Source organism: Orbicella franksi, chromosome 6 (genome assembly GCF_964199315.1).
Source record: "Orbicella franksi chromosome 6, jaOrbFran1.1, whole genome shotgun sequence".
NCBI classification, from domain to species: Eukaryota; Metazoa; Cnidaria; class Anthozoa; order Scleractinia; family Merulinidae; genus Orbicella; species Orbicella franksi.
The window spans coordinates 24,869,826-24,893,939 of record NC_138150.1 but is presented as its reverse complement, the minus strand read 5'-3'; the positions used below and the strand labels follow the sequence as shown (position 1 = coordinate 24,893,939).

At 38.0% G+C, this 24,114-nt stretch overlaps 2 protein-coding genes across 2 annotated transcripts in view; one reads left to right on the top strand and one right to left on the bottom strand.

Annotated features, from left to right (window-relative positions):
* Positions 1-2,093: 2,093 nt before the first annotated feature.
* LOC145490678 (uncharacterized) lies at positions 2,094-5,385 on the bottom strand. Its single transcript, XM_081469767.1, has 5 exons — positions 5,192-5,385; positions 4,880-5,100; positions 4,557-4,647; positions 4,194-4,343; positions 2,094-3,673 (listed from the first exon to the last, which is right to left on the bottom strand). The coding sequence occupies exons 1-5, from the start codon at positions 5,373-5,375 to the stop codon at positions 3,135-3,137; spliced, it is 1,185 nt and encodes a 394-aa protein (XP_081325893.1). The 5' UTR covers positions 5,376-5,385; the 3' UTR covers positions 2,094-3,134.
* A 4,879-nt stretch (positions 5,386-10,264) lies between these two features.
* LOC145490693 (uncharacterized) overlaps positions 10,265-24,114 on the top strand; it is a 94,765-nt gene continuing 80,915 nt past the window's right edge. The window contains exon 1 of the mRNA XM_081469781.1: positions 10,265-11,599. The gene's annotated coding sequence lies outside the window, so the exon portion shown is untranslated. The remainder of the gene's footprint in view (positions 11,600-24,114) is intronic.

The window sequence follows — 24,114 nt, the reverse complement described above, 5'->3', positions numbered from 1 at the left end:
CATAAAAAAATTACGGGGATGCTCGTCGTTTCTTGTAAGCGTTAAAAACGTAGTTTTGGTACTTCTTAGGGTGTTAAGCGTCAAAATGTCCACAGCAGGAGCTTTTGCAGTACAATTTAGGGTATTGAACCGAAATAATATGACAGAAGATAATGTGTTATGTAAGAATATTTTCTCTTGAATACTCTATTATGCTTTCTCTGCAAAACAATATTTTCACTTTTATTTCTCATACGGCCCACTTATAATCTCAGAAGAATGCTAAAAGCTCAAACGATGGCAAGGTACTTAGGAAAGTCAACGTCAGGCCAAATGGCACATACTGCCTGAGCATATCCCTGTTTCCATAGCATGGATGAGGCGCCAATCCATTGCAGGGTTACCCCCAGCATTCAATTCAGCGCTACCCATTTATACACCTGGGTGGAGAGAAGCATTGCAAGAGTATTGGTAATAAAAGTGTCAATGTAATGACTCCAGCCAAAGCTCAAACCTGGACAGTTCAATCAGAAGTCCAGCGCGCTGACCATTTGGCCACCATGGCTAGTCTACTTACAATGGAAGCTGTCTTAAGCTCTCTTATTATTAATGGCTACTCTTGTAAGCGGACAATTCTATTTACGACAGCCTTCAAAAAGCTCTGTTTGAACTCCCAATTAAACAAGCCGTCTATTTACTCATCTCCGTAATTGGGCATTCCCATAAGCTGCCCTGGGGCCCATTTCTCGAAGGTCCCGAAATGTTTTCGCACCCGGAAAGCCGTAGCAAAATCTCAAACCTTATGATTACAGAGCTGTTTTATTCACGTATTCTTAATATGAACAGAAGTTCTCTTCATATAAGAAGTTTTGGGCGTATACACCTCTCTGTTGTTAGATACATATTAATTAAAAATGGCTTAACGGGCCCGAAAAGTTTCCGGGGCTTTCAAGAAACGGGCCCCTGGACACTTTGAGGGAGTATGGTTTAGTTTCCTTTGTTTTACGCTCGTGTCAGCAGGCACCCGAAAGGAATTGGGCCTGACTATGAAAGATACTCTGACATTTGTAAATTTTATCACTGCATTTTGTTACAGTGAGACTGTTAATGTTGGCTGCAATTATGATTTACTCTTAATTATCACTAAAGGCCAGTCGTAGTTCTGCAGTATACAGTACTGTATTCAGTTATCGCTGTAACCGCAGCACTCCACAAGGTAATAGAACAAAAATATCATTTAATATGCCAGTATTTCTTGTATTTACAATGTATTCAGTTAGCTGGGCATCCCTTATCCATCCCTTACACCCGTAGCGGCCCCTATGAGAAACATTCTTGAAAGCAGACAGCTCCAGTTACATGTGTGTGCAGGTAAAACGCCTCAAACGCGAATCAAAACTATCACTACATTAATATGAAGTTTCTCTAAAAGATAAACGCTACCTGAATATAAGACATGTTTTCAATTAATCGTGCTATTAAATGCTTAATATTCATAATTTCAGCTCAGGCCATTTAAATTAAAATGTCAACAATGGATAGTGGCAGTTTCGTGTGAGTTCCATCGACCGTCAAGTGCAAATAACGACAAAGCTAGGATGAATGACAAAATAAACCGCTTAATTTACCAACTTGAGCTTCCATCCGTAACTGCACGTAACCATCTATTGTCAAGGTTTAACAGGAAAGGCTTTGAGGTTTAAGGGTGTGACGGGGTTTAGATCGTAATTAAAAGATACACATGTTTATTATTGTGAAAGGCACCAAATTTGAATAACACTAAAACATTCGAAAACCTTTAGCTCATGTTTCCAGACAAATGATTTCTCTGATCCAGGCGTGAAGAATGTTTCGTTTTATAGGTAAGGTGAGCCCAAACACTTTGCATTCGCTTACCAGGAATAAGTCGGAACATAAAGAGCGTGCGCGAAATTGTGAGGGCCAATCAGTAGGGGCAACTTTTTTCATGCTAAGTAAAATTAAAGTGGTTCTGGGGAAATGAATAACGGTTCCCAATATAACCAGGCCCCACGTTTGAGATTGGTCAAGCCAATCTCATAATAAAACGGTGTTTTTGGTTTTAAAAACAAACAAGACGTAAACGCGCAGAATCATTGAAGTGTCGAGGAATTGCTTTTTGGCACATTTTGTAAACACTTCGTGTATACATTTATTCATTTACATTTATTCATAATACAATTTACAGCTTTGTTTATTCGAAGTATTTTATTTCAAAGTGCATCCGTTTATTTCTGCTACACGTAAATCGGTTATTACTCAATCAGACATCTGCAACAGTGGCGGATCGAGGCCTTGAGCTAGGAGGCGGGGGCTTTTTTTTGTTTCTTGCCCTGCCGGCTTTTCTTCTTCTGTGATTTTTTCCCCTAGATGCGCCACTGTACAAACGTGGAGCGAGAAAGAATGAAGCAATATACAAGCTAAGCAACTCAAGAATTATGTTTAAATTGAATTCCACGAAACGGAGTACATGTGACTAAGTTAAGTAAATAAGGGGCTAGAAAAATTACTATAGACTTTGTTTTACAGAGGGGAGGGGGTGTAGAGAATAATTTTACAGCAGCTATGCCAAGATATATCTGGCCTTGTCTGCAAACTAATGCGTTTTCGCCTCTCGTCCAAACAGATACAACAGGAGACGCGCGCGTCGTTTTCCAGTGGATCTATTGAAAACGGAGCCCTATCTTGTTAGTGTGGATAACGAAAATAGGCAAATTACGGTCGTACAGTTCTCTCACAGGGCATCAGCGTGTCAGTTTGCCAGCATTTCAGGGTGGACGGGTAAAATGCAGCGTAGACGGCAGCAGCGTGAACACAAAGATTTGGATACCAAAGAAAACCCATCATCGAATGGGCATCGTGTCGAAAACGCATGCGCATTAGCGAATTAAAGACGGGGCCTCAGTTTGCGATGAAACGTTGAGACTAAAATTCAGCTTGGAAAGTGCTCTTATTAAACATGTTTACGTGGAAGGCTTCTTACACGAGTTCTTGAAAATCTAGTTATTGTCTGAAAATTAAAGCCCTTTTTACTAAATTCCCTTACAATATATCAATCTACAATCAGCTCTGTATTTGAGCATAGATAAGCGGACGTCCATATTTGGAGTTATGTTGGTAATAAGTGTACCAGGATCTTAACGAACAAAGACTTTCCAGAAATCACCAGAAGACATTCCAACGAGAAAATCATCACATTCCCATCTTGAGCCTCCTGGAGTCAGCTTCCATTCATGTTTATATCCTTCTAAAGCAGGGAAAGAGTACAATCTATCTTGATCTGCACCATGCCCCCATTTGTTAATGTTATAGCTGTAACCATTATATCCCCACTGACCGCAAACTCTTGCTAACTTCGAGTTGTCATTCTCCATTCTAACAAACGAGCCACAGGCATCAGGCTGGACATCCGTCTGACCGCTGAAGTACTGGACTACAGTTTCACCAGTGCTGTTGGCGGCCGTGGTCACGTGGAACGTGCGTCCCTGTTGTTTACTGCAGTGGAATCTCAGTTGAGTGAAAGACAGGTGCGTTCTGAGCTCATTCATGGCACTCTTCGTCAGAAACGTCCGGTTATTGTGATAGTTGCTGATTCCTCTGTATGGCGTCTCTATTGACAACTGTGGTGTGGAGGATGAGCCGTCAAGCACAGCGTTGGAGACAAGAAGCCAGCCTCCTGAAATAAGACAAAGTTGAGTGGTCACGTGAACAAATAAAAGCAGTTGGGGATTATATTCGCGTATATTGACGAGGACCTCGATGAGTGCAATATTTATTTTGTTGTATTCTGAGTACTGATCTGATGCGAGTGGACTGGACTCGGTAATAATTCAGCGGGTTTCCAAGAATTTCCAAATGGAATAAAAGTTAATTAAAAATCTCCATTTCTGAAATTTAGTTACGACTTATTGTATGTTTAAAGTTTATCGATGTCTCGCGGGTTTTAACCTAGCGTTTTCTCTTGTTTTTATTTTTATCTCAGTTTGTGTCTCATTTTCTCTCTCGACAAAGCCTCGTGGATCCACAGATACTTCAACAATGTTACGACGCAATTTATTAGCAATAAGGGACACATAAGAGACGCCTAAAAAGCTGGTCTCACTTTGTTAAGTACAGCGGGAAGCTGTGGGGGCTTTGTGCACTCCTTCCTAGGATTTTAGAAAGTTTGCTCTCTTATATCATTATCCTTAACTTACCTCCGTCAGTTGTCATGTCACAGTAAACCTTGAAAGGGTTTCCACTCTTCTCAGGGTCGATCCAGTACTCGCCGTCTCCTTTGGAGTCTCCTGAGTCCCGGATGTCCTTACAGGAATGAGCAGGCTGATTGGAATTCAAACCTTTTATAGCTGCAAAAAGCAAAACATGTTTTAAATAAAACTTTTCATATTCTTTTGAAGCGGAAGAGAAATCTTTCTAAAACGTCCGCCAACATCGCTAACTCTAAAATAATAATGCTCTTACAAGCACTGCGCAGTACGCGGGCACCTTTTGAAACAAAATTCAACCTGCTTTATCAAATCATACAAAATATCGTTGGAAGACAAATTTTCAACACTCACGTTTTTCACATTTTTTCCCCTTGTATCCTGGATAACACTCTCCGTTCTTTGTTTGTTTGTTTTGCTCACGGGAAACATCGATGCAGGAGGCCTGTGTTGGGTTAAGATATGAAATAAACCGAATCGATAAATTAAGTAGTAACAACAAGGTTTATTAATATCCTAACCTGTTCGCCTTATATCAGTCTACGATAAGTCTATATTCACTCTTTGTAACCACACAAGCCAGCCTATGCCATTCTCAAAAATCGCACGAGAACAAGTTAGCGCGGGTGAAGTTAACTACAATAGAAAATGTGAATGTACGACAGTTTTCAACTGACCTGAACAGAGCCATAGTATGTAGAACCTTTCTTCCATTTAAAATCTCCTGGCTTCATCTGTCGGGTTTTGTTGTTAAGCTGACAAATGCGTCGTTGTATATTGTTGCCACCAGTACGAACGTTAAACGACTTGCAACTGTTATTTCCGATGCACTTAAGCTGGCATTCAAACTCATCAACAACAGTAACCGTGTCCGTGACATGACCAAGTAAGACATGATCTAAAAGGAGAAAAAAAATCAAATTTCTATTGATGCAAACTAAAAAGACTGAATAGAAGGAAAGAGGAGGGCTTCTTAAGTGTTTACTTACCGACTTGAGTTTCAAAAACGCTTCCACAAAAGTCTTTCTTTGCCGCTACAAATAACATTCCCAGGAGAATGTTGAGAGCTGCAAAGGCCAGCTGAGTTAGCCATGAACCTGCCATCGAAGGTGTTTTGTTGTGTGCCAGACTATAGCAGTTCAAAACGTTGTCGAGAAACGAGGTTTGACGCATCGATCATGTTTCTTTGTGAATTTGGGCCAAAGCGGATAAACTTTTATGCCAAGCCGTGTTTATCTATAATTAATAATAGACGTATTTAGTACCAAAGGAGATGCCTGCACGTTTTCATTTACTTTGTTTATATTTATATCAAGTTTAATGGTCCTTTTTAATTAGTTTGCTCTATTCTGAATGTCAAGATGACCACGCAATTAATTTAACTGTCGCATGGAGCCATAAAATATTTTTGATAGTACATCAAAGCTAGCGACTTTCTTTGCTTGAAAGTGTGCTGAGACTGCAATGAAATCATTCACTCACTTTTAAGGCATACAGCTGCTTTCATAAAAAAACCATCATGTTTATGGATGTTTTCCATAACGACATTCTAGAGTCCACAATTATATTTGTTTTCTTTCGCCAAAATTTCTTTGTGCTATCTTATAAATTAAGAATGTTACCGTATAAGGACTTAAAAATGCTCTAACATATCGTGACGCAATCATCAACCTTTTTGTCATGACAATTAAGAAATAGAAAACGTGCACCGTGTTTCTGTCGAGTTATAGAAACACGAGTGGAAGTTTGGGAGAACGAGAAATGCTGTGGGAACACGGGCCGCAGACGAGTGTTTCCACGGCTTTTTTTAGTTCCCCCAAACTTTCACGAGTGTTTCTATAACTCGATAGAAACACGGAGAACATGTTCTCTATTTCTTTTAGAAAACACCGCGACTAAAAAAAGGAAAACAGCTTGTCAACTTTGATTATCAAAGTGTAATTTCTCTTTGCTCGCGTCATAATTACGTCAACAGCTCGTGCTGGTTCTGTGTTTCCATCGAGTTTTATATAATAACCCAAGTAATTCTCGCATTTTGATTGGTTCTCGCCTATGATCTATTAGAGGACAGACGCACGATTGACGTCATCATTTCAAAGTTTTTCCCTCTGTGTTTTGAAATGGCGGAAAGTTTTGAGAATTTAGATAATGTTTTACATGACTGGGCAAAAGATAAAGTACAAAAAAGTCTTGTCGAGGCATTGAACAAGAACGAGAAGCGTAGTCTAGCAGGAAGGAGAAAGATAAAGCCGTTTCTTTTTTAGAAAATGACTTGGAAAAAAATACCCGAGCAGTCTCAGTCGGCAGTCGATCGAGACTAAACCAAACACAAAGTTAGTCTTGGTAAGCCGAGAATCATTGCTTTATCTCGAATTTAACAAACCCAATAAACAAAATGTTTATGAGATTAATTTATTTAAAACACTGAACTTTTCTCAGTCTCAAAATAATTGTTGACACAGTGATTGTCTGGAATAAAACGTCAAAACCACTTCTTAAAATCAATTAAATTTAAAATAAAGACATAACCTTGCTTTCCGATGCGAATGTTCCAGTCCGTTTCAGGGCGCAATAGCGAGCAAAGTATAGCTCACTACAGCTCACGGCCAACTGTATCGCAGCTAAAAGCTGTCTCCGACACTATTTCAAACTGATTTGAGAATCATCAACCACAGAGGACACAAATTTCCACCATCACTAACGCTCCTTTCATTCAAAACTCGAATCGAATGGCCCCCAGGTTGACCGCAACCGCAAGTTTTCCGAGTGCAGTTTTTCAACTCCTGCAATATTCGAGGCAACATCCAAGCTTTTCGGCTCACAGAGCTGCTCTGATGACAAAACCTGACTTGACTTATCCAGCATTTTCTTTAAGATTTGTAGATTTCGCAGTTCAACTCTGCTTTTGCTGTAAGTTTTCATTCCACGAGAAGCGACGCTCGAGTCAAGTTTGACAGTGGCGTGATTTTCCCGGACCAATCCAAATTCTTTGCTACGCATAGCAACCAATGAGATTGCTTCAATTTGTATAGACAACAGATTACGTCAAATGGCTTTTTTCGTGTTCGTCAAAGTGGACAAAGGGCGGTTTTCGAGTTATGTTGAAAGATTTTGAAATAAGAAATAAGCTCTATCTGTAGTAGTTTGTTTCGTTTTTATATAAAACAAATAGATTCCATGTTGCGGTGCGTCTGTTCAGTAATAGATCACAGAAGACGTCAAAATGTGGTAAGAACATCAGTGACACACTCGGCTATCGCCTCGTGTGCCACTTTTTTGTTCTTACCACATTTTGACGTCATCTGTGATCTATTACTGAACAGACGCACGGCAACATGGAATCTACTTGTTAAATAGAAACACGACCTTTAACCAATCAGCGCGCGTATTTTGTTAGGACATTAAGGCAGATGTCTGACGACAATGCCATGTCTGCCTGTGGGAAAAAGCTTCCACAAATTTTGCATGAACAGTTTTCTAGAAACGTGGTGGGGTGCATCTATCCTTGAACCTCCTTGTATATAAACATTAGCGTATTAATTTTACCAAGCATGTTAATTTATAATTCATTGTTACACACTTCGTTACAACTCAAGCTGGGGTTTCCTTTACGCCTGCCTTAACACAGTCATTTTATAATGGTTTGTATATTAATTTGGTGATGACACGGTCTGTTATGTCACATTTTGGGCAGTGAGAAACAGATTAAATTTAGAATTCTGTCCGTCACTGCAGGTGGAGAGTGCTCTTGTATGTTAAACATACTCCAGAAACTCGCAGACCAAAGTATCACATCGAGAACTTGAGATAAATAGGCCAATGTCGATATATTAAAATTCTAACTTGACTCTGAGGCTCAGGGGAATAACCCAAAAGACAATTTACTGTCTACAAATAATTTTAAAGGAAGACATTAACGCAGACTGCGCAACAAAGACAGATGGCTGGCGACAATGTTGTATTACTCTTCCCAGTAGACCCCGACACCTACGCATTTTTTTGCCGCCTTCAGAGCATGATAGTTTTTCTTGTTCGACCACGCGTATGATAGTTCATGATAGTTTTTCGGTCAGCTGTTTTGGTAATCACAGGCCCGATAGCGGTCAATATTTCCTCAAGTGTTTCACAGTTCATGCGCAAAATTTCCTTGTAAGCGACAGTGTCCTCACTCGCAATTCTTCCTCCAATTTCATCATTCCGCTTTCGTTTCTCCTTTTGATCCATTCCCTTGTCCGTCCTCTCTTCCACCAACGCTCTCCAGATTCACCTTCCGTACTGACATTCCTCCAACGAATCGATTACCAGCAAACAAGCTGCCGCCCTCTTTCGTCGCGAAAAATTCATACTTTTTACAAGTTTGTCACACGCAACACCATTTAAGTGTGCACATTTTTACGCGGGAAGAGCCTGGAACTAGCTGCTCGTGTGACTTTGCTCGCGCGACTGCTGGTGAACTATCTTCAACTATCACGAACTTCTTTGGCCTTTTGACCATGTGAATGATAGTTGGTGATAGTTGATGATAGTTAGGAAAGAATCAACTATCATCAACTATCATGCGTCGTTTGACCAGGGCTTAACGTTTTTGATACCGCGAGTTTGTTTCAAACCAATCACCCGGTACATTGAAATGCATCACGTGAGGACATTTTTCCTGTGCGGCGTCATGACTTTTCGTATTACGTGATGTTCATTCACAACGTGTTTATCTTTATGAGGAAAGCTTATCGTGTCGAATGCGTCTAAAAAAACCGCTCCAAATTTGTCCTGATCATATTTTATCTTCAGCTGATAAACAGCGGCCATGCTGACAGATCCATGGCAGACAAAAAGCGCGGTAAGCTTTCCTTTCCTCCTCTAGTTTGTTTTTTGTTTATTTGTTTGTTTTTTTAATTAATAAGTTATATACATTCAATACACACATACTTACTTTACAAAATTACATTTTTTATACCGCTCACATTGCAATACTCGATTTACAGTACACTATTTACATGCCTTGTAATACTGGTCGCTTACAATTTCATACCTTCTTTTCATTGCCTACTCTACAGGTTACTTTCACTAGTAAATGTACAATATTCTACTTATAATTAAACACTTACATTGCTTACTTTTTTCCCTTATTAATTTGTTTACTTATTTATTTAATATGTTCTGTTGCAAAGCAAACAAAGAATCAAATGAAACAAACAACGAAATTAACATGTGTAATTGACTGGGGCTTTACACTCCTATTTACGTCGCTACTAGCTGTACAAAAATTGGTCAAGGGTTTACTTACAATTAAGATTGGCTATAAATTCATCCGCCATGCAAAAATATTAATTGGCAGATAAAACAAGGAGAAGATTACGCAATAATTGGATTGTACAAAAAAACATGAACAGCAGAAGAAAAAAAAAAAAGAAAGAGAGAGATAAAAGGAGAAGACAAGTATAAGTACCTCATGATAGCGAAACTCCTGTGATAATCAAAATAAAGAAGGTGAATTTTAAGCTCGGTAAAGAAATGTGAAACTGATCAACATGACACGAGCGTGTCACCATCTTTATTCACTTATCACACTTACGATCACTTCGACAGTGCTGATCCTAGCAGTAAGCAGGACGCCTGTCACATACGAATTCAGTCAAGGACGTTCGTGCAAGAATTTCCAGTCGATAGATATGATAGGTATGCTACCTCAAATCCCTACACGACCTACTTCTCATTAACATCCCACACATACCTTAATTAATTCAATATTTAACGCCTCATGTACAATTAAGAGTCTAGAGTGTGCATTACAATCCCACTATCAAAGAATTCAGCAGGCACGACCTATGGTGCGCAATTCTTATTAATTTAACTCACGTTTGACTTGAGAAAGTTACTTCATTAAATTTGGCTGAGAGCAGGCCAATATTTCATTGATATTGAATTTGTACTGCAGTGCAAATTAATGTTTCCATGGCAACAGATGTGACGTGAGGCCGGCGGAAATTTTAAAAACATTGAAAATGGCCGCGCTTTCCCTCTTCAAGCACGACATCGTTAGAAGAACTAAAACAGAGGACAAACGATGCTAACACGACCAAAAGACGTCAAGTATCATTTCTCGATAACTCGAGACAGAGAATTCTCCTAGTCAAAGAAAATGCTCGAAGAAAAAGCGTGTTACCTTTGTAACTTTGGGCGTGGCAAAATACCGAACATAGAGAAAGCTCTACCGCTTCAAGAAGAGGAAAGGTAGTGGCAGGCTGACAAACTCGAGAAACTCGGCTGCGCGGCAGACAAGAGCGCCACAGCATGGCTGTTGAAGATTTCGAGCTGAGTCGGGATGCCAATGGCCTTGAGTTTGTAGCTTTTCGTGGGAACCCGACTAAAACTCGTGAAGGAAGTCTGCACATCAAGTGAAGACAACAACTGCCAAAAATGTTCGCTATCGGCGACAACACATGCCCTGTGGCTTTTTATAAATAAAAAGTAATTAAGGCCCGGTTCAAACGTCGAACTTTTCATGAGCCGAACCTAATAGCCCCAATTAAGTACATGACGAGATCGACGTTTGAATCAATTAAGTTCGACTCATGTTATTTGGGTCGACCCGAGAATAAAGTTCGACATGGCCAGTCGGTCAGTTCGACCACGGGGCGACTCCGATTCAAACGTCGAACTTTTCATGTACCGAACCTAATGCATACATTACAAATACATTAAATAAATTAATTTTTACCCAGAGTTCTGCATGTTTCCCATTTTGTCATGCGTACACAGCTTGTTTTGATCTTTTGGAACAAAATGGCGGGAAGAGCGGGAAGATATGTGTTCCTCTTGCTTCGAGAGCACAAAAAATACTCGCTTGATGTGCATAAACCACTTCTGTTTGCGGTGTTCCGTATTTGAAAGCGATAAGAGTGTAGCGGGTTGGAAAGCAGGCAGTCCGGTGGCGTACTGCGAGTCATGTTTTTGAGAGAAAATGACAAAATAAATGAATCTTGAAGAAACCGACAACAGGAACGAATTGAACTGGACGAGACTCGTCACAGTTGAACTGTGATGTTCCTTCGGGAATAAGCAATAATAGAAGGCAAACCAAATTTAAAAATCGTCTTCGGTTGTCAAAGGCTAACTGCATCTGGAGTCGCCTTCTTCGACTTGTGCTACCCTCCTTAATCGCACTTGCAAGAAAAGCAAGCTCTTCATTTCCACAATTCGTCTTTCCCACACTGTTTGTGCCATTTTGGTCAGCAATAACCGCCGTTTGCATTAGTGTCTCTTTTATTTTTGCAATTAAGTTCGACTAAATAAGGTTCGACGTTTGAATCAACTGCCGAACTTAATTATTTGGGTCGACCCAAATTGGTATTAGGTTCGGCACATGTAAAGTTCGACGTTTGAACCGGGCCTAAGAAGTCAACAGGTTCATTTTACCTTGCACCGATGCAAAATTCCCAAACAAGTGTTTGGTTCAAGCGCCAAAACCTTAGTGAGAATGGAACTGACAAAATAATGAAGACAGTGGTTAAAGACCAACCACTGAAAAATTCTTCAAAGCAACTGACAAACCATGGCGCAAGAAAACCACTTGTTAAGAAGTTGTAATCCAATAATGTTAAGCGCTTGACGATCATACATGTCACTGGTCATATGCACATGAGCAGTCCTTGGATGACCACGACGAAGGTAGTGAGGACCGAGAAACGACAAATCTCTCACATAATCACAGAGCAACTCAGCCAACGCCAAGAATAGGCCTTTTCACGGTTAATTTTTCTCATTTGCATTACAATGTAATCCAACGTGGATGGGAGGCAATTTCGGGCTAAAACTACAAAATAGCCCAAAATTGCCTCACATACATGCTAGATTTTATTTAATGCAAATGAGCAAAGGTAACTGTGAAAAGGGCTATTCAATCAGCTTTCCTCTTTCTCAACAGAATCTCAATGCAGCTCTCTGACTCCCAGCTTCACCGAGGCCGACCAGGTACAGCCTCGACCTGAATAAACGCTCGTTAACAACTCCAGCAGTTTCCAGCACAGGTTCCTCACAACGAATCAGTTTGACAATTGCAGCGTGGTATTTGACGTTGGTCCAAGTGGCTGCAGCTCTCCACTGATCGGTTCGAACTCGCAGTCTGAGTAACGCTGAACATGTATTCGTGCATTTGTCTTTTAGCGTCTTTCCTATGACGTTGACTGAATTTTGCTTGGTTATCCCAAAAGTTGGTAATAGACTATCTTGTGTTCTTACTGGCTCAACTGCAGATTGAAATGTGATTCTCGACAAACAAATAACAGGAAAAAGAAACGTTAACGACTCTTCATCATGCTTCACGCCGAGCTCAAATTAAAAGGGGCAGCGCGGCTACATGTCGCTACTCCATCTGGCGCAGCAGTGACATTTTTACAGAACACTATCCTCCGCCAATTTCGTCGATGTTAAGGCAATTTGTGTTGCAAGCTGAAAGGTCACTTTATTGAGTTCATTTTGTTGAACTTCTCACGAAATAGGAAAACCTAATTATTGCTGAAATTTGGGCGACGGAAAGCTGATAAAAAGATATTTCCATTATTAAAATCATGAAAAAATTTCCAAATACTTCATTGTTTCCCCGAGACAAGCGACATCAAGCCGAACAATTGGCATTACTAACCGAACAAACCAGAAGAAAACTAATTTGTGTGCGAAAGAAAGGAAAAAGAAAACGTGAACCGCCAAGTATGAATGGGACGCAGCCATCAAGTTTGCCCAGAAATTCTACAGCAGGAAAAATCGTACAAACATGTGCTTAATTTCTTCGTGATTTGCCTTGTTTCGCTGGCTGGGAACACCGTCATCGGAGTGATTGTCTACAAGACGAAAAGCATGAGAAAACCCATCAACTTTTTAATGGTAAACGCAGACGCAGAAACGCAGTAATGTTCAAGACAACAATGACGTCACAAAGCATAGTCTGAGTTCCATTCCTTCCATTAAAGTGTGCGGTCATTTTGGAAACGTCGTGAAACCATCGGCTGTCTTCGCACTTTTAACTTTGTACTCCTTTTCACGGCTCAGAAAGAAATATTTCCGCATAAGTTTCCTTTTACATTTTTTTTTTATCATTTCGTCGCTCTAAAATGGCTGAAGAAAAGATGTCTAAAATTTGGTTCATTTGACCTTTAAGCTGGCGTCATCTGGATACGTTCTACAATAGGTTGTGCAAAACGTAGGCAATTTGGCAGGTCATTAATATCCAATAAAAACAATAAACCACTCGTGACCATGGTGTTGTGATTTCGCCAACAATATATCATGGTTAACAGTGTCAAAAGCTTTTTTTAAGTCTAAGAAAACAACAGTATCGACGTGACCGCGATCAATAATGATCGCCCAACTGTCTGTAGCCTCAAGCAAAGTGGTTACAGTAAATCTCGCCCAAACTTTGGCCTTGCCGAGGTCAAATTTAGCTTTCGAAAAAAAGAAGACTAACAAAAAAAACCTAGCTTGAAATAACTAAGAGGATATTTGAGGTTAAACATGTCATGAGATCATGACTAGCTTTAGTGCGGTTGCTTATTCGAAGAAACACAGACAAAACGTAAAAACTAACGAAAGTTCAAATAAGGGCTGACAACGATTACAGATAAAAAGCCTTTCCAAGAATTGATGGCTTTGCTTTGCAAAGGAAATTAAACACACTGATGATTTTACAACATTTCAGTTTTTTTTTAATGTAAAGCTAAGATTATTCTACTGAATCTGAATAATAGGCTTACTGGTTAGTTAAATCGATCGGGAAAAAGTTTAATTTTACATTCAAGTGATAAATATTGCCCGTGCAGTCAACTGTAAAACATACGTTTAGATAATGGGCGCAGTTCATACCAAAATGTGCTTGATATTATTCTATAACAGGGAGCTTTTTAAGCTTTATGTAATTCCTCTAATACAAAAACGTCTATTAAATGTTTTTAAACATCAAAATATTTGAAGCCTCGTAAAAGTTCGTTCATTACTCACTCCTTGAATCGTCAATTAGCGCAGGCTCCCGAATGAACAAACACAGATGCCGATCCAGCTACTACTGCTAATCCAGTAAATGCAGCAGCCTCATTGCTAAGAAGATTTAAAAGAGCTGCAGAAGCCTGTGCTAAATGTTTAATTACTCTTTAATTTGTAACCACACAAGCCAGCCTATTTTATTCTCAAAGACCACAAGGGAACGAGTAACCCCGAGTCAAGTTAACTAAAATAGAATATGTGAATGTACTGCAGTTTTCAACTGGCCTGGACAGAGCCGTAGTGTGAAAATCCTTTCTTCCATTTAAAATCTCCTGGCTTCATCTGTCGGGTTTTGTTATTAAGCTCACAAATGCGTTGTTTTACATTTTTGCCATCAGTACGAACGTTAAACGACTTGCAACTTTTATTTCCGATGCATTTAAGCTGACATTCAAACTCATCAACAACAGTAACCGTGTCCATGATGACATGACCAAGTAAGACATGGTCAAAGAGAAGAAAAACAATTAAAATTCTATTGATGCAAACCAAAAAGACTGACTAGAAGGAAAGAAGGGGGCTTCTTAATTTACAAGTGTTTACTTACCAACTTGAGTTTCAAACACGTTTGCACAAAAGTCTGTGTTTGCCGCCACAAATAACATTCCCAGGAGAATGTTGAGAGCTGTAACGGCCAGTTTAGTTACCCATGAGCCTGCCATCGAAGGTGTTTTGTTGTGTGCCAGACACGAGGTTTGACACATTCATCATGTTCCTTTGTGAATTTGGGCCAAAGCGGATAAACTTTTATGCCAAGCCGTGTTTATATAATTGCGTTCGACAAAGAGCGCGTTCATAATGCAGTCGAAATCGACATTTTTGGACTATGTATTCATGGACACCAATTTAGCCAATTTGCCCCCCCCCCCCCCCGAAAAATTATTCAGGCGCGAATGGCATCATTGCCATCGGCCATGTGCTTTGTTTCTAGCGGGAGTCACGGGAGTCAAGTCTCACGTTTTGCCTCGCGTGTAGGTGTGCTCGCTTGTCGAGTTGACCTTCTCTAACTTCGCGTCAGTTTCACATCATTTCTGGACTGTGCGTCCTTACCGTGTGGGCTGTTATCAGGTAAGTTGCGTTGTTTACGTTTGAAGTTAGAGTTACTGGCATTTGGAATCTTGCAAAAGCATTGCGAAAGCTTATCGATGTTCATTTGCTTCGTTTCTAGTGGGAGTCGAGTTTCACGTTCTTGCATCGCGTTTGGTTTGCTGGACAGCTGTGCTTGTTAAGTTGCGTTGTTTAAGTTAGAAAGAAACCTTGCGAGTGAGATTTATCGACGCCTTCACGAAGTGTGTACGACTGCGAAGACACATGATATGAATAACTTCGATCCAATGTTGTTTACTCGTTTCACTACCAGAAACCAACGCTGCCTTACGTTGAATAAATCAAGAGACAAGTTGCGTAGTTTCAGAAAAATATATAACATTTACTTTCGGAGATGTGAAGCTCGACAAATAATTTACTTGCCAAGTTGTGTAGATCGGCAAATGGCATGATTTGTGGTCACCAAAGCAAAAAGTTACCGAGTTGTGTAGCTCAGCAAATAGCCATGATTTGTGGCGAGAAAAGCAACATTCCTAGTGCGAGTGAAACGAACTGGCGCAGTTGAAATGACGAACACTTTCTCCAGTCATTTGATTATAAGGGATTGCAACCACTCGGTGGTACCCAGTTTTTATTTGGACAATGCGATAAGCTAAAAACTAACAAAAGCAGACCAGTTTTCACCTTGGGCAATAAAATCAATGCGAAATTCAGCTCTAAAAGTTGTTCACAACCTTCTTATAAGGCTTCGATAAATTATAGCTTAGATTGTGATTATTTTAGCCTTGTATATTAGCAATGTTGCAGGCCGGGCAGCACGCACTGAGAACACCCATCTAGCTATAACAACAACAACAACAACTTTTTATTATGACTCGCATATTTACAATTTTACAGAAATATATATTCATTAAGTTAAAAAAGCTTGACAATAGCAACAGCGCGAACCCGCAGGTAGCCTGGGCTAATCTAGACGGGCTACATATATTAGAACGAACTGGTGCAGTTGCAATGGCGAACACTTTATCCAGTCATTTGATTATAAGGGATTGCAACCACTCGGTGGTAAGCAGTTTTTATTTGGACAATGCGATGAGCTAAAATCTAACAAAATCAGACCATTTTTCACCTTGGGCAATAAAATCAATGCGAAACACATTTGGACAAAGCTCTACCTGTCAATAAAGCAAATAACAAAAGAAAAAGAGATAGACAACCATCTCGAATTCCTGTTAATAGAGTTTGTAAAGCTTTAAAAAGAAAGAAATTTAGACATAAAGTAAAAAATTTACTAAGAAAAAGTGTTACAAACAACTCACTTATTAACTATTTGTGTGGAAATTACAAATATTGGCACCTTTGGTACAACACTGAGCACTATTTTGGCCAACATGTTTTTTTTTTCTTATGAAGACGAAAACCAAAACAAACCATGTTCAAGGGATACACTTGCAACCAAACATATCTTTTTATGTCAGCAAGAAAATCAGAGTTCTGTCACTTTTCAGCACCTACGTCAACTTTAAAAGGAGGTGTACTTTGTAATGAAAATGTCAATGGCAACTGACCATGGACTACTTTAACTGACAGACTTGCACAGATTAGCTTAGTACCACATGATGTTGGCGGGAGTGGTGACTGTTTCTTTAAGTCAGTTTCACATCAACTTTATGAAACTGCAGAGCTGCACTATGAAATTCGGATGTCTGGAATAGCCCATTTCAATAATCATTTAGAACTTTACATTGAAAGCATTCCTAACAATAATTGGGCAAACTATGTTCAGCAAATGTCAAACCCAGGCACATGGTGTGACAATATAATTATCTAAGCAGTCGCTAATGCTAATAACTGTGTAATTCACATCACTGAGTCAGATTTTAATAAACCTCAGGTTACAATTATCACTCCTATAATTCATGACAATGCTCTAGAGTAATATTCATTGCATATATTAATGAGTTACAGTACGTTTCCAAACAGAACTAGATTAGCCTACTTGAAGAGGAAGTTATCACAATCAACTGATCAAAAGAAGAAATTCTATATCTGCAGAGACAATTGATGACAGGTAAAAAAGATTAGCCAAATTGCGTCAAAATTATACTCAGCGAAAGGCAAAAGAAACAGATGAGGACAGACACCGTGAAAAGACTAGAAAAACTAAAAATGTACAATGCAAAGCAAAGGGCTGTAGAAACAGATGAGCGGATAGACACAAAAAACTGCAAAAACTTAGAGACAATGATGCTAAAAGAAGAGCTGAAGAAAGCATTGACGAAAAACAGGAAAGGCTTAAAGGAGAAGGTCACTCCAAAAACCGTGAATTTTTTTCCATCACCAATAACAAGTTCACATTGAGTAGAGTTACTCACCGTTCTTTTAGCTTTTGAAGTGGATGCGATCCCAATGAAAAAGAAGTGAAAAGTTCGACACCGGGGGCCGACATTTTGAAAGGATCATTTTCACATGTAGAATAGAAAGAATAACTGTACCAGAAATGTGAAAATACCATCAAGCTTCAGGAGGCTAGTCCATAGTTATAAACGTATATTATATTTATATATGTGTATATAGCACTGCCAAGATTAACTAATTTTATTTGATAACACTACATATGAAAAGTTAGGAATCAATCATTTATGAATGGTTAAGCATTAAGAAAGCTCCATTTGAGTCAATCAGATGACACAAATATTCAGCCAAATTAATTTTTTACATGTTAATTGATTGTATACACTGTAGATATGTACAATCTGGAAGCATTTTCAATTTATAGTGGACCTTCCTAAATATGGAGAGCAAAGGGCCAGAATTGAGTGTCCATGTTATGGAGGTGTCCATATTAGAGGTACAAATTATAATAATTCTGTTTTTTCTGGGACCAGATAAGCTGTCCTTATTGTGGAGGTGTCCGTAGTGAGAGGTTAAAGTGTATTTTACAGTTATGCAAACATGTTTTGCATCTGTTTCTGATCTTCAGGTAGTTACAACCACTATTTTGACCCCCTTCTGAATTGTCACACAAATCCTGCAATTAAAAGGATCTTCTCCCTTAGCAACCATGAGCACCTTTGGGAAGTACCAGCTAATCTAATTGTTTATAAATCATTTTTAAGCTCTTGCAAGCAGCCATTAAAGGAGTGTGCAAGATTTTCATCGTTCAAATGAGAGATTTGCAGGTTTCAATCTGGAACTTGTACATAAAGTTACCTTACCTGTTAATCCTAGAATCTCTTCCATGTATCAAAGGCAATTATTTCTTGGATGTTTACAACTGCTGGGAATACCACAAATGAACATTTACATCGCTGATATTGCAGATTGAAGTTTTCTTATTGCTATGATACATGTATCTTGAAACAAGTGTTTTAAATCAGCTATTATTAATACTGTAGTATTAACAATAGTAGTATTAGTAATGGTTATTTGTACAGTAGCATAAAAAAACATCAAGACTTATTAGTTTAATATATTATTTCTCTAGAGCAGTTTTGAATTGAGTGTCGAATTAAATAATCAAAGAATACTTTTGGTTTTGGTTTAACTATGGTGAATGAGATTGGCCGTGTAGTCTAATTGGTAAGTAATTAGTTGTGTTTTGGCTTTACAACACTCAATTGAAAACCGCTCTAATATACCTTCGTTGATGGAAAGATATTACCAAATTACACCGCTGTCAATTATCTTAGGAATATCGAAGGAAACCAAAATTTTCAAAAGGTCACGCCACCAGTTTGATCTAGTTTGTTTGTGTTTCTATCTTTTTTCCTAAGGTCCTTTCATTTGTGTGTCATAATTTTGATGTGTGCAGCGTAAATCTCAATTGTTAGTAGCATAACTTTAAACTTCAGAATTTATTTGTTATTGAAATGCACAAAGATTATATTTTGTGTAAACCTGCCACAATCCTTACTTTGCTGTTTACAAAGCTCTCTTTGTAAGAAGTGTAATAAAATAATGTTCTGGTTCTCAATACCTTCCTATTTTACATGTTGATTTTATAGACGTTATGTGTACTTTTGTTTGACCTGCTGTGTAGTTTATTTGAGTACATTATACTAAGATTTTACGCAATATTCAGTTTGATTTTTACAGAGATTTTATTGAGATTATGTCTTACGGCTTTCGCACCCGTTCCTTTTGTACAGGCTGATTTTAAAGAGAACATTTGGACATTTTGCAGAGGTTTATACCAATAAAATGCTTACATTTTACAGACATTATGCGTACTTTTGTGTGACATTTTGTGTAGTGTATTTGTGTAGATTTTAGAAACATTTCATGACATTATTTTAACTCAAATTTTACTGACATAATATGGAGATTTCATGATTTCGATTTTACAGAGATTTTTCTCCTGCCCTTTTTACAGGGAAAATGTGGACATTTTACAGAGATTTCTTCAAATGCCATAAAATCTCTGTAAATTTTACAAAACATTTACAAGAAAAATTGCAACATTTCGTGGACATTTTATGCGATCTGAAAGCGAAACATTCACCAAAATTTAGACTTTTCATAGAGATTACAAAATCTCCGTAAGTATGCAAATTTACAGACATTGTAATTATAATTTACAAAGGAAATGTTGACATTTTACAGAGATTTAACGAACTTTCTTAAAGTCTGTAAATGGTTCAAATTTTTCAATGAGATTGACAAGCCTAAAAAAGTCAGTAAATCTGGAATATAGAATTAAAGAAGAAGCCCGACTAGATAACCTTGCAAAAATCCACAATAAATATTAAGTTCACAAGTTATTGTTCTGTGCAAAAATGTTGCTATGTTAAATTGAAACTTCCCTATGCTTGCAATAGTTGTAGGCATACTATAGGCAAAGAAATAACACCCCACTATCATTTTACATTTTTTACTTTGATAAAGTAACTCAATAACAGCACCCTTGAAAAACAAGCGTTTAGCAATAACATAATTAAAATGTAACAAACTTCTAATTATAGTTATTAGCGCACAAATAGCATTAACATATTATGCAATCTATAAAAAGTCAATCAAAGGTAATTCTGCTATTCGTTGGTTACTTACCTTATTATACTCTATGATATCCTCATTCAACTACCATTTAGCTCGACAATTTTTTTTAAACCCCTTTAGGTCATAGATGCGATGGATGAAACAACACCTGGTTTTACCGAAACTTCAGCAAGTCAAGCTTTTAACCCAGAGATAACTTGCTACATACACTCAGTGTCTCCCGTTAAAAATGCCTCTTCCAATAAAAGAAAATACTTTGACTTTTCTTTACAAACAAGAGATGAGCCATTGAGAGCATTGTGCGTCGTATCAGACTAACAAACGGAATTAAAAACACTGGAACAAGTGAAATCACCCGTCAAGATTCAAAACTACGACAGACAGAAACAAGATGTTTTAATAACGAAATATACAAAGATTGTGCCACTGGAAAAAGACAATGTTAACTTTCCACACACTCCGATGTGTAATGCTGACGGCCTTCTAGAAAATATTTCATGGCTTCAAAAAGTAGCTGCAGAGCAAGTTGTATCAATCAAAGCTGAAGTTGTCCAAATGAGTGGATGGAAAACTATTCACACACAATGTTACGGATCACTCAAGAAACAAGAAGTCATATTAAGAGACAATACTTCCTCCACAAGAGTAGTTTTGTGGGAGGAATATGTTGACTGCCGTGAAATAAACAAAACCTACTTGCTGAGTAATCTTCGTGTAAAAGGCAGCAAATCTGAACCCTTCACTCAACCTCTTGTACAAGTGCATGAAGGTTTATCTCTCATTACAACAACATGGACTGCCAAAATATTAGGCATCCAGCAAGCAACAAAGCAATCAACATGTGTATCTCGTAACAAAATTGTTTCACCTCAATCAAATGGCATCCTTGCAGAATGTACATCATGCAAGATGACCCAGATGCTAAGTTCTTGCCCAGTGCAATGGTACCTGAAGATCTTCGTACAGAACACTGACAAAGTCGAACAAAACCACAAGTTATCCTTCTATCCAAACTTAGCAAGCCAGCTATTAAACATATTGGAAGTTAAGCTTGACTTCGCCACTGGACAGAAACAGATATGAGAGTAGCTATTTTACAGAAGCAAAAGACCATTGTTGTCACTTTTGACACATTCAGTTACAAAGTTACAGATATCACATTGGTATAAATACACTAAAATTAATATTCAATTAGATAATATTTTTTGACAAATGTTAGTTCCACACTTTTTAAGTTTTCCCAATATTTTTTATTACATTCTCTATATTAACAAAACAGAGCACCACATGCAGCTCTTCCTTTCTCCAAAATAAAATGTTATTGTTACAAGGTAAAGTTATTGTCAACACTTTTTAATACAAAGCTTTTCAAATGTTTTTTGATTATGTGCTAATGCACTAAATAATCAGTGAAACAATATTTTTTGATTTTAGGTTAATTCACTAAGTTACAAACAAATGACAAATGTTAATTCCACACTTAAAGCTTTTACAATATTTTTGACTACATTCTATATATAAACAAAACAGAGCACCACATTCAGCTCTTCCTTTCTTCAAAATAAGGTGTTGTTGTTAGTGGTTAAAGTTATCGTTAACACTTCTTAATACAAAGCTTTTCAAAAGTTTTTTTTATTGTGCTAATGCACTAAATAATCAGAGATATAATATTTAGTGATTATATCTTGATTCACCAAGTTACAAAAAAATGACAATACACTTTTAAGGTTTTACAACATTTTTGATACATTCTATATATTAACAAAACAGAGTACCACATTAAGTTCTTTCTTTTCCAAAAATAACGTGTTATTGTTACAATTATTATTAGACACTTTTTACTATTAACTTTTGCAAATAATTTATGACTGTGTTCTATCCAACTTTTTCCGCATTAAAATTGTTGTTACGCCAAACTTTTCCATTATCCATTATGAACACTTGAACATCAAAATTGGGTTATACATTGATAACATGTTTTTGCGATTTAGTAAGCATGTGAAAAATATCTGACAGTTAATGTTATTTCCTTTTCCCAAATCATCGAGCGCATCTCCCTAATCTTTGATTATTACTAGTAGACGTCTTTAGTAACAAATGAGGTGCCCGCACGTTTTTATTTATTTTGTTTATATCTATATCAAATTTAATCGTCCCTTTTGTTTGCTCTATTCTGAATGTCAGGATCACAACGTAATAGGCCTTATCACGGTTTCGACGTCATCTTGGCGGGTAGGCAAAGCGGTCAGAAATTACAATGTTTGTATGGGAATCCGATGACAAATAAGTTTTTCCAATTCTAAATTTTACACAATTTGTGAATCGCAACGTTAAAATACTAGGTCGTATTCACCAAATTTGAAGAATGCAGCTCGGTTAGGAGACGCTTAGTTAACTATAATGTGGCATGGGGCCATAAAATGTTTGATAGTACATCAAAAATAATCTTCATTTAGCGACTTTCTTTGCTTAAAGTGTGCTGAGACTGCAATGAAATCATTCGCTTACGGAAATTAAAAGAAAAGACCTAAACGACTGAAAGGTTTGTCTCTCGAAACATTCACGTTGTTCATCATTCTCGCCTTGGTTTGACATACAGCTCCTTTCAGGAAAAGAACTTCCTGTTTATGGATGTTTTCCATAACGACATTCTGGAGTCCACAATTTTATTTGCTTTCTTTCGCCAATATCTTTGTGCTATCTCATAAATTTTAAGTAACCGTAAAAGGACTTGAAAATGCTCTATCATATCGTGACACAATCACCAACCTATTTTTCATGATAATACCCCTTCACTAATGTTAAAGGAAGACATTTAGGTAGACGGCGCAACAAGGGCAGATGGTTGGCGACAATGCCATATCCGCCTGCGGGAAAAAGGTTTTCGCAAATTTCGTATGTGGTTTGTTTTCAATTCTAGTACTTCTAACTAAGAAGCTCTCGATGAGGTGTTACCTTCGACGGATGTCGAGTAAAAAAAATAGCCTTCCGACGGTTGACGGCTAAATATTGTTAGCGTCATTAATGAACAGGTCCAATTTTAAATGCAGAGGATTACATGTATCTCTTGAAAAAAAATTGATCGAGTAATCATTAGTAAGGTAACCCGAATAGTAGTTTGTTGGTTAGGAAACATAACGCCATTATATCCAGTTTATATTTATATCAAGCTTAAAGACGATGAAAAATGGGTCACACTTTAAAAAATGGATCCTACTCTAAAAAAGGGGTTCATATTTGCAAAAATGGGTCACACATGGAAAAATGGTTCACGTATAAAAAATGTATCACAGTTAGAAAAGCTGGTCACACTTGAATAAAAGTGTCACTCTTGGAAAAAATTGGTCACACTTGGAAAAATTTGTGACCCACGGAAAAATGGGTCACATTTGGAAAAATGAATTACGTTTTGAAAAATGGGTCACGTTTGGAAAAATGGTTCACACTTGGAACAATGGGTCACCCTTGGAAGAAGGGTCACACTTAGAAAAATGGGTCATACTTGAAAAAAATTGGTCACTCTTGGAAAAAAGAATCACACTTGGAAAAATGGGTCACACTTGGAACAATGGGTAACACTTGAGAAAATGGGTCACAGTTAGGAAAAAAGGACTCACTCTTCGAGAAAAGGATTACACTTCAAACAATGGGTCACACTTGCAAAAATAGGTCACACTTGCAAAAATGGGTCATTTTGGAAAAATGGGTCACATTTGGAAGAGTGGGTCACACTTGGAAAAGTGGCTCAAATTTGGAAAAATGGGTCACACTTGGAAACAAGTCACACTTGGAATACGTCGCACTTGAAAAAATGGGTCGCACTCAGAAAAGTGGG